This window comes from Sinohyriopsis cumingii, chromosome 6 (assembly GCF_028554795.1).
Source record: "Sinohyriopsis cumingii isolate HCF-2022 chromosome 6, ASM2855479v2, whole genome shotgun sequence".
Classification (NCBI taxonomy): domain Eukaryota; kingdom Metazoa; phylum Mollusca; class Bivalvia; order Unionida; family Unionidae; genus Sinohyriopsis; species Sinohyriopsis cumingii.
In genome coordinates this window covers 58706588-58718641 of record NC_142966.1, presented here as the reverse complement: position 1 = coordinate 58718641, position 12054 = coordinate 58706588, and the positions used below count along the sequence as shown (strand labels likewise).

Genomic DNA, 12054 nt, shown 5'->3' with positions numbered 1-12054 from the left:
GCTTTTATCTTGTTATGAATGTATCTTGCTTTTATCTTGTTATGAATGTATCTTGCTTTTATCTTGTTACATTTACCTTTTGCTGTAATATTTTCAAAGACCTGCATGAAATGCACTCAAATTGCAAATATAAGAAAATTAGTAGCATCACTTCTTTTCATGATGATTCCATCAAGTCAAGCTGCTTGGAGCAGTATCAAATTGAGTTGTCCATATGTTCTTCTTAGCTCACCTGACCTTAAGGTGAATTGCATTTATTGTTTGGTGTGCATCATGCATCGCCAGTCATGCATGGATCATCGTCCCTCTATATGTCATCCATCAACCTTTTCTAATTTCTAAAACAAATATTAATCCATGACTGATTTCACCAGATTTGTGCGAGACTGTTCTGGTATAAAGGTCTTTCACTTTGTTCTAATGATGACAGTCAGCCATATAATATGGACACTAGAAAAACCTTCAGACAACTTTTTATAAAAGTTCAGTAAAATTTGACCTTATTTGACAGAATCAGTCATACAAATGAAGCCTATCTGCTGCAAAAAATGAACATTGTTACTAAAAATGAACAAAAAAATGTCAATAATTTTTTTCACATTAAGCACTCAGTATAATTTGACCATATTTTACAGAAAGGCCATTTGACTTTATATTCAAATGATGCTGACCCAACATCAAATATGGCTACCATTACTAATACTAGAAAAACCTTTTAAAGACTGGTCATGTAAATGTTGGTTTGCAGTCATATGGCAGCTGTTACTAAAAATATAATACCTATCAGCAACATCTTCTCAAAAACTGCTCAACAGAATGTGACAGAATTGGACTAAATTCTTCCTAGCATGAAGACCGTTAAGATTTATACTAAGTACACAGATCTGCCATCCAATATGGCTATCATTACTAAAAAAATATTGAAATGACTCATGCTCAAAAATCACTCAGCCTCCAGGCATGAAGGCTTTGAAACCTAAATAAAAAATGCAAATCCACAGTCCAGTATGGCTGATGTTACTCAGATAGAAAAATCTTTAAACCAGTCCTCTTCTCAAAAACTGATTTACATAATTTTGTCCAATTTGGCAAGAATATATTTGTATAAAGTCCATGAAGATTTATACACATAAAGCAGTTCTTCATTCAAGTATAGCTCATATGAATAAAAATACAATAAAAACCCAAACTTCAAGTAAAAACAGTAGAATTCAGTCCGATGTGACAGATAACATGCTGGTTTAAAGGCCTTTACCTTTTATACAAATGATGATGACGTGCCATCATGTGTGACTGAAAATAGCAGAGAATATCCTGAAAGTTTTAAATGACCAATCAACTGAATTTTAAAAAATTTGTTTACAGAAAATGCATTTATCTACTCAGGTTTCTTGGATTTTTGTCCTTTAGCTCGATTTGAGCAAGGTGAGCAATCTCAATCCTATTTAGGCATCTTGGGGGGAGGGGGAATAGTCTATCCCTGATTCTGCACTTATGATATCTTTTTTTTTCTTTCTCTTTCTATTTAGATTCAAATTCTAATAAACCATTGGTCAGAAGAAACACAGAACCAAAGGATGTAACCATTCAGAAGACAGCTACTGAAGAAGGACGACCTAAAGTACCAGCACCCTCCTCATCATCCACTGACCAGTTAATTCAGTCCTCAGATAGCTCTGGTAATTCTTCTGCCTCCAGCACTAGCTCATGCTCCAGTCTGACTGTAGAAAGTATTGTAGCAGACAATCAGATGTCTGGTGTATCAAGCATGGCACTCAGTCAGACTGGACAGAATAAAAGAATGAGCCAAAATTACTCCAGAACAAAAAATCCAACCAGCAGTGCATGCTCAATACAATAATTCTGTTACTGATTTAATTATGCTTTTCAGTAAAAAGTCTTATTATATGCTCATTTTATCTCTGTTAACTTTGCATTGTCAGAATCATTCAATATTTTATGATACTGAACTTGGGTGCAACTTCATATTGCACTCATAAATGAACTACTTTCAATTGTAAACAAACAATGGATGCACTTTTGATTTGTAAACAAATCATGTACACTCACGTAGTAGGCGCTTTACATTTTGGTTGATTAAATTTGTTTCTGAATGAAGTAAGGCAGATGTTTCGTGGACTGCCACATACCAGCTGCTTTGGTACATTCCACGTTAACTTTTTTGATACAATATTTTGGATTTAGGCTAGCTATACAGTAGATGCCAGAAAGGATCCTTACAAATAACATGCAAGTGATAAGGCATAAGCTGTCTTCTTTAGCTGGTAATAAGAATGGCAAAAAAATATACTTACAGTTTTACATCCTGAATTTCTTCAAAATGTACTTTCTTAGTTCTGCAAGTCCAAATTACATGAACCATGTCATAAGTTCTCAATCTTGATTACACATTTCAAAATTGCACTGTAATTTTGAATATAAGTGCAATTACATCCTCCTTACCTCACTCAAAATAAAATAAGCATTAAATTCCATAGTGTCTTTTTGATAATTGCAATTGAAAGACTTCATATTTTTCCCACTTTATGATTTCAAACATTCAGTGACAGAGACAGAAACACATTTGCAGATGTCAACATGCTTCTCCCTCACTTCATCAATCCGATGTATTTCATGTGGAATTGTCACATATAAATCCAGTCCATAATTACAAAATTTCTTAGAATCGACAAAAATACCAAAATCTATTCATTCCAGATCAAATGGAAAAGTTGTTGCAATGCGCATTCATTCACAATATGACTCCAAATTTCAATTTTGACTAGACACGGCATTTCTTTCAAAAGTTATGTTTAGCGCACGACTAAGTTCAAATTTATCTGGGCGGAGTTATGTGCGCAGTAATAATGTTGTTGTTGTGTAATGATGAATCTGCACTTGTGTATTTAGTTTGGAATATGGCATACATTCAGTTACCTTGTTTCTTGTAGTGTATTTTGTTAATATAATTAAGCATTAGTTAAAGTAAGAAAATGAGCATATAATAAAAAGGTTACTGCATTTGTATGGGAAATATGAACTCATTTTGTCGGATATACTGCACACCCAAGGTCATGCAGTATTCCATCTGAAAAACTCATTCATATTTTCCCATACAAATGCAGTGACCTATAACTACAAAAACTATGTACACTAATACTGTTAATTTGTTAAACAATGAACATATATTAGTTTTTATTTTTCTTCAATAGTTTTCAGTCAGTGAACCAGACAAGCAAAACATGCTGATGAAGTGATGCTTTCGAATCATTGAAATGTGACTCATTATTTGATTGGCTAAGATTTCTTTGTGAATAAACTCAGCAAGCAATGCATGCTATATATAGTCATGTCACCATTGCGATTTTCTCAGTTTGTTAATGTATTCCAATTTACCAAAGCTGTGTACTTATATTTTCTCAGAAAAATTCCAAGATTGTTGTTATTTATCATGGCCATTTTCCAGGATGCACATGTGTACAGATCCTCCAAAATGTAATAAATCTCTGTTAAAAAGATGGAGTTGATATAGTGCAATTTGATTTTCAGTGAGGATATTTAAACTTGTTACATTCGTTATTATTAAGAAGCTCAATCAGGTCATGTAAGTGCTTAACTTCTAAATTAAGAGCCATAATCAAGCACTTACTAAGTGACTTTTGCCATTGAGCAATGAGACACTTTCATTAATTATATAGTTATTAAAGCAGTTTACCAAATGATCATTAGAGGTGTATTGTATGCCATAGTAGGTGTCTTGCTTTCAAGGTCACTTCCTTGCCATTATATGTTGAAGTTTTCTGTCATACTTTCCTTTCCACTCTTTAATTTTAGAGTCCCTTGATATGAAGGGATGATACTTGGTATAACTGTATAGTGTCACTCAAAAGGTGTGTCTTGTTCCACACTGGGGTCCTATCTTCAAGGTCAAGGTCAATGGTTTAGGCTTAAGTCACATTTTCCCTTATACTTTCACACTTAACAGCTGATTAAGATAAATGCATAAAACATTTTTTTACAAGATGTGTTGCATTTTTGTTTGGGGTCCTATTCTCAAGTTTATGTCTTAAGATCTCTTTTGTTTCTGCCTTATGTCATAAAATCTAGTAGATGTTCAAGGATGAACTATCACACATTTATTCTTCTCAGTTTACCCCTTTATTGCTCTTGGTCCATATTTCTCTATAAGATAGGATAATGAAACTTGATGCCTGCTCAGTAAATGACGGCTCTATCTTAAAGGTCATAGATCTCATGATTGTTAAATTTTATGACCTCAACATTTAGGAACAACACAAAAATTCTTTGATTTTGTTTGTTAATTATGGCACAAATATTCTCTTTTGCTGAAATAGATACTTTGCCGCTAGCTTAATTTCAGTTTTCAAATGCATTGCTGTAATTGCTTTCTTATGCTTGTAACAGCATTTTTCTTTCTTTTTTCCCCAGGACCATCCTTTTCAGCTAATCAGTTCAAGCCTAGTGGCCCTGAAGGTAGTTTTAGCAGTTATAACAATTCAAACCAGTCTGCTGGTGGCAACAGAGAGAGCACAGTACCCAAGCTTACAACTTCTGAAAATACCCAAGAAAAGAGACAGACTGGTAACCAGTCTGTTAGTGCTGTAAGTCTGAAAAATCCTGAACCAGACAAGAAATTTAGCACCAAAGGAAATTCAGGAGCAGACAGCAGATCAAATCAGTCTGGAAGTAAATCATGCATTTTGCTGTGAAGATTGGTACAGTTGATATTAAATAAATGCAAAAACGTTTGAATTTAGAATAATAACATCTTCAGAAGCTGCATTGTCTTGGAGGATTACATGACAAACTCAGAGAGAAAAATGACCTTGACCTTGTTGGATTATAATTTCTTTTTTTGTTCAAAGCCAGTAAGTTTCCTCCTTTTTTAAGATATATCACCTTCTACTGCACCACATTTTGTGTTTGGTGTCTCTTGAAATAGATACTATGAATTTGTTGTCTCTTGAAATAGATACTAAGAATTTGGTGTCTTTTGAAATAGATACTGTGAATTTGGTGTCTTTTGAAATAGATACTATGAATTTGGTGTCTCTTAAAATAGATGCTATGAATTTGGTGGTTCTTGAAATATATACTATGAATTTTACAACTTGCTTAGTTTTAATTGGCATCATTGAAAGAACACCACAGCAGCATTCATAGTGGTTTTACAAAAAGTTAGGTTTGTTTGGGGGGTTTTCAACTTCTATAATTACAACTTTTTTATAAAGCTATCCGCACTTTTACCTTTACTTTAAGATGTTCAATGCTTGATTACACCGAACACTTATTTGCAGTATATACTTGAATAAAAAACAGTTACAACTTTAATCAACATTGTCCCTGATCTGGTATTACATAATGCACCATTAGATCAGGGTCTGGTTTTTTAAATACTTATTACTCCTTACAAACTACAAAGACCCATATCTGACAGACATATGCAACAGCAGATCTGGGTGTATGCAGTTTACAGCTGGATCTAATAAGTATATACGGTATATAGTTACATACTACAGATTTTCATTGATAATTGCAACACATGTAAGTGTGCCTTGGTCCATTTTTCATTTTTTTAATATTGCTTTTATTCATGTATTCCAGTTAGTTAAAGAAAAAAATGTGTTTTAGACATCTAATTGTGTATTTTTAAGACTTTTATTATTACATTTCTGAATGCTATGTTTTTTCTTCATAGAAATCATGTTTTACAATTAAATTGACAGTTGCAATAAATATTTCACTTTTGCAGGGTAACGTAAGTACAAAGACAGGAGTCTGACATTTTATCAATAAAGTACAGCGAAATCTCTGACAATATGAAATCCCCTTATCGGTAATATAAATAAACACAAGGAGTGCAAGTGCAATAAAACGTCAGACTCCTGTGGTACAACATACAAAACAGTCTGTGATATTACCATATTTTTCCAATATTTATACAATTATTGTACAGTATAAATTTGAATTCTTTGAGTTGCAAGACCTTACATTCTGATAATGAATTAAAAACTATGTAGATTCACAATGTTGGAAATGTAGTGAAGTTTATGATCTTTTCATCTCTGGTAACCAAGGTTTCAAGTTTTATTGATTTTTTTACACTTTACTGAATGAACAAGTATATGTGTGATTACCTACCTTTCAAGCTGTGGCAACCAAGTAGTACAGGGGGTAGGGGCCAGTTTTTATGTACAAATTTAATGCCACAATCAGCGACCTAGTATAAAAAAATCATAAAAAATCTAATACAAAAGTGAGCCAAGAAGGTCCGTATTTTTAGATACCTATATTAAAACAAAGCATAATTATATTATCCACTTGACCAGAGAAGTTAATGGCAGTTCATAGCAGAAGAAGTTTATGCACCCCAACCCAAATTTATACCTGCAGTTTTCAGGTCTGAAGGTCATTTTTGACACCATGTGATGCTCACAGTGCAAACACAAACCATTTTCCTAGATGACAGTTCTGCAAATCAGTGTGCACTAAATGGGCTAATGCAATTGAAAATAGTTGTCATCCAAGCCGTTTTTGAGATATTCTATTTCCTCAAAACCCATGTGTTTATTGCTATGGGAGGCTAGCTTTTCTTCCTAGCCGACTATTGGTATTTCACTATCGACATAATGCAGAGTAGCTATGGAAGGTGTACATGCCTGACATCAATTTCAAGAACAACACAAGCCCGAAACACCTAGTTTACAAATGTATCCATATCTTTAATTAGTAAACAATAATAGCTGAAAAAGTCACACCATAGCCTTAAGTTAAGAAATTTGCCAGGGGCCAATTTACAAAACTGTACCCTGCCACCTACAGTTGCATACAGTAGTACCACACTGTGCATGGAAAATGTCTATTACAATGTTCAACTATGTTGTTTACTTTTGTTTTGAAAAAAGTAAGATGATTTTGATTGGGTCCATGGCTTGAAGCTACCTCCTGTCAGCTTCATATAGCACAGAGTCCAAAACTATATATATATATATATATATATATATATATATATATATATATATATATATATGCATCCTTGATTGTAGTGGTAGGGTGCTAACCTAATTTTGTTGACAAAATATACATAGATGTAATCAAGTGTCACATTTAACTCTACACTGAAGTTCATTGTTTATTGATATTTATGGGTAGGAAGAGATGACAAGTTTTGTAAAAGATACTTTTTGGTGTTAACAATTTTAAGTGAATTTAGCAAATGATATGAATATCTATAGTTTGACAAAATAATAGAAGAATTTTGTATTGTTTTTACAAATAGCTTTTGATCCGGTCTGTGGTTTATATTAGTCTTTAAAATCTACTCATGTTTACTCGTATTTTTAGCATATTTACATGTATACTGAAAAAACTTCATACAGCATACTATAAACTCTTTTTGTACATTTTTAACAGAATTATGACCCTTGATCAGCTTAGCATGTGTAAAATATTTGAACTACATGATGTTCATCGTGTACAGATTTAAGTTTCCAGTAGAAAGGAACTGTCAGATTCATAATAACATCTCCACAATACTCATACATTTTGAATGAGATTAAAACCTGTTCAGAAGCTTATATATTTTCATTAAAGTTCATCTGCAAACAGTATAGACCCTAATCTGCAGTCCCATAATGCACCAGCAGATCAGAGTCTATATAATTGCCATTTTGCTGAACAAACTGCATAGACCCAGATCAGCCAGTGCATTAAGTGATGGTAGATCAGTCTTGTCTGTGCAGTTTGCATTTGACTTGTATATGGTACATCTTTTCATTTACTCATCTCAGAGACAAGGCGATACCTCATAACATTTCTTTATTGTGAATGATATAATACTGCTTATTAAAATTCTCAGAAGGATAGGAATCTATTTGTATCTAGATAGGAAATGTTGGTTAAACATTAAAAAGTTTTGCCAGAAGTTTAGAATGATCTATTAAAACCTCTGATGCCATTGTGACATTATCTTGTAGGTGACAAAATACCTGGAAGATTATAGTTTTCAGTTTTCTTTATAAAATATTGTGAAAAGTCTTTGATTTGGGGATAAAAGTCTTGCATTTGAGAATCTCAGAGCATTAATGGTATTTATACTTTAACATCAGGACACCCTGTTTTACCAGCACCATCAGTGATTTTTCTTGGGATATTTGTGGGTAATTATTGATCCATTGAAAATAATACATTTTCAGAATGAAGTTGCTGAGGTTAAGAATTCAGCATAATTTTGAAATATTTTACAAATTGAAAAAGGTCTTGATCTGATGTCAGAGATGCCCACTATGATGACCATCTTAAAAAAAATCATGTTATTGCTTCCTCTAATGAACAGTTGTCCATATTGACAAGGAGGTTTTACTAAAAGGCTTCTTACGAGATGTACTTCATCCTGAATAAAAATGGATGATATGGATAGGACTGCATGTTACATTAGTTATCATCAAGAGTTATTCCTCCTGAATGGATGGTTGTGTCCACATGGGCTTTTAACAGCGTAGCAATATGCAGCAGATCATGCATAAAAATGATACTGATCTGACATCCAACATGGTAACCATAGTGACCATCTAAAAGATCTTGTCACTACACCACTTGAAATAATAGTGGTATAGACGTGGCATAATTTTTCCATAAAATTTTTTATGTCTTGGCACATTTTTCACAATAATTATACTTTTTAGGAATGCTGCATTAGTTTGTTTCATATATCTATATAATATTGTCCATTTTGTTGTGTTTCTTTTCTTTTAAAGTTGACATTTTGTCAACTACATAAATATTTTGATACTCATTTTATATAATCCTTTGATTTCAAGAGATATTTGAATGCTGCAAAAATTATATTTTTTTTTAGATAGTTTGTTAAGTAAAGAATCTGGAACTGGTTTTGCTGAACATCTAAAATTCTCATATGCAAATTGAGAATTTTAAATATCTCTGTTATTGCTTGCTTTGGATTTATGATTGTTTCCTATAACTGTATGCATATGTTAAGGATTAATATCGTGCATTTCCCTGAAATTAGTTTTGTTTTATTTTTAAAGAAAAGTTGATGATTTCGTCAAGTTCAAGGAATTACTCAACATTTTTTAAGAAAAATATTCACAGGTGTGTAATATAAACCAGAAGAGTTATTTTTCATTTTATATATTGTATCTATCTCACACAAAAAACCCAATATTATCAATATCACATGCAAAAGAATGCAGAATCTCAGTTTGACTGAAACTATGGCAGATGTTTGAGACTGATATTTGGGTAACTTTTAATTGTGCTGAGGTTCCTGTGCAGTGTACATTTTTCTTTCCATGCTTCTATTAACTGAAATATTTATTTTGGTTTATTTTGATGTAGGGACATTTTGGTGAATTTTATCCATAAAAGGTTGGTTTTATTTATCATACATACTCTTATACAAGCAGAGTCCAACTGCAAACAGAATATACCCTGATCTGCCATCACATAATGTGCCGAAAGATTAAGGTATCTGATGTTTGTTTTTTCTACTTATTACCCCTTTTAACTGTACAGTCTCTGGTCTGCTGGCACATTATGTAATGACAGATCTGGGTTTATGCATTTTGCAGTTGAACTTGACTTATAAGTGAGTGTATATGGAATATGCTTTTAATTCAGGTATAATTCCAAATGGTTAATTCACAGCAGTTGAAAGACCACGCTGAGTAATGAGTGTAAAGTCTCACTGGACAGTTTATCTGGTGAATTTTCATCCGATAATGACCTATTTCAGAAAAATAAGAATAATTTTACACTGAAGATACAAATAAAAACAAACTAATGATTTTTGTTGAAAGCATGCATGTGAGATTTTGACTGTGGCAATCATGTTAATTCTTTGTACAACTGGTGTCTTTTATACTGAACCAACACTGCCACCAACCTCCTTTTTTACATTCATTTTTGACAGCAAAGAGCTAATTTGAATATTTTCCTGTGACAAGGCAGCTAAAAGAATCAGTATGTGCCTTATCACTGAATAAAGTTCACTAGTACTATAACAAATTAGTATACTTTTCATCACCCCTCAACCATCATGATTTTTAGATATTTACCTCTGTAGCGGACAAACATAAATACATAAGCCAAGTTGGCTGTTCATTTGCAGCCCAAGTTAACGCATTTGATCTCCGGTGCTTGTCTAACTGTGACAGACAGTCACCATACAAACCAACCCATCTTCAAGCCTAACTCAATGTAAATCAAAACTACATTACAGATTCAGCTTCTGTGTGAATTTATTAATGCGAGGCTTATCATAATTAGGTTCATCCCTTCTACCTTAAAAATTAGGGAGGTGTCAAAATACAAAACTATCCAGTGAGACCTAATTAATCTAAATATCCAACCCCTCTATGATGCCCATACTACAGGATTCAACTATTCAGTGTGGCCCATACTACAGGATTCAACTAGTCAGTGTGGCCCATACTACAGGATTCAACTATTCAGTGTGGCCCATACTACAGGATTCAACTATTCAGTGTGGCCCATACTACAGGATTCAACTAGTCAGTGTGGCCCATACTACAGGATTCAACTATTCAGTGTGGCCCATACTACAGGATTCAACTATTCAGTGTGGCCCATCCCATTATTCGATACATGAATTATAAAATGAAAGACCTTATTGTTATAGTATTTGTAATTTGATTTAAGCACTAGGTTAGACAAAAATAAAAAATAAAAAAACGTGAATAATACATACAATGCATATTTACTTTCATTAAATGAATACCAAAATTTATTTTCTGTGTAAAAAATAATGAAAGAAATGCAGCATACAGTCTGCTTTGTAAGAATTACAATAATGAATATAAAATTGAATTAAGCATTCTATATGGTTTGCAATGAAGGAAACACTGTCAGCAAATTCTGGATGGTGTCATTTTGGTAGAATTTTTTTTAACATCATCCACATAAATTCAAAATATAACCCACACCAAAATAATCATATATATAGTAATACTAATGTTTGTGAAGTTCACCATTGTGCAATTGCTTTTATATAACAAGATGAATTCACAATTTTTTGGAATAAATCTTGCACTTGTTTTTATTTGGTGTCTGTCTTTAAATTGTATTCAATATCCTCTGCAGCGAGCTGTTGTATACATAAATGGGCATTTTCTAATATTGGGAATTGCCATTTGCTAATAAATGCATCTGATTTTCTAATATTAAAAAATTATTTTCTGATATTAGTGCCAGTCATAATCATTTTCTACTATTATAATACTCTAATATTTCTAATGTTTTCAGACATTAGAAAAACAATTTATGATATTAAAAAGTCGATTTCTGATCCTAAGAAAGATCATTTCCTATCATCAGAAGATCAGATTGATTTCTGATATTAAAAATTGCTTCTAATATTTTAAAATGCATTCATTCATCCACAGCAGCTTGACATTTCAGTAGAGGTTTCTAGATACTAGCTGATGTGCCACATTCATTGGTTTAATTCCAGCTTGGAAGGAATTATGGCTCTTGACTGTTTATTGGTGGCATTCTATATAAATTTCTTTTTCATATACATAACCTGATCATAATACCTTAGGAAAACGACTTCAGCACCATAAATCCAGACCTACCAGATTAAAAACTTGTAGGCAAAAGAGCTAAAAGTTATCAGCCCACCAAGGTGGCAGTTAGATAGAGTGATCTCCCCTTGCTACTGGGATTAGCACAAAATCCCATGATTTTTTCAATTACTACTTCCACATTTGCCAAGTAGCATTCTCATTACATACAGAGGCCTTGCAGAAACCACATAAGCAGTTTGGATGTTTTCTATCTTAAAACAAGTTGGTGGAGTTTCATCTTCACAGTGAAGTATTAAGTCCATCAATAAATTTCCAACTTTTATGTTCTTTCTTTTGTCAATGACAAAGTTTCTGACTTGTCAGTGTTGTAAGTTTGCAGTCTTCAACTGTATTTAATAAGTGCAGGTCTGGTGCAAGATATGGAAAACACATTTAATACTGTTGTATGATTTCTATTATGTCCAGA

General features: G+C 32.8%; 1 protein-coding gene across 1 annotated transcript in view; it reads left to right on the top strand.

The window, feature by feature from the left end:
* The window catches only part of LOC149797033 (uncharacterized), a 102563-nt gene extending 91462 nt beyond the window's left edge, over nt 1-11101 (top strand). Inside the window, exons 28-29 of the mRNA XM_089961693.1 lie at nt 1530-1679; nt 4450-11101. Of these exons, the coding sequence (XP_089817819.1) occupies nt 1530-1679; nt 4450-4730 (431 nt within the window). The 3' untranslated portion in view covers nt 4731-11101. The remainder of the gene's footprint in view (nt 1-1529; nt 1680-4449) is intronic.
* The last annotated feature ends 953 nt before the right edge of the window (nt 11102-12054 follow it).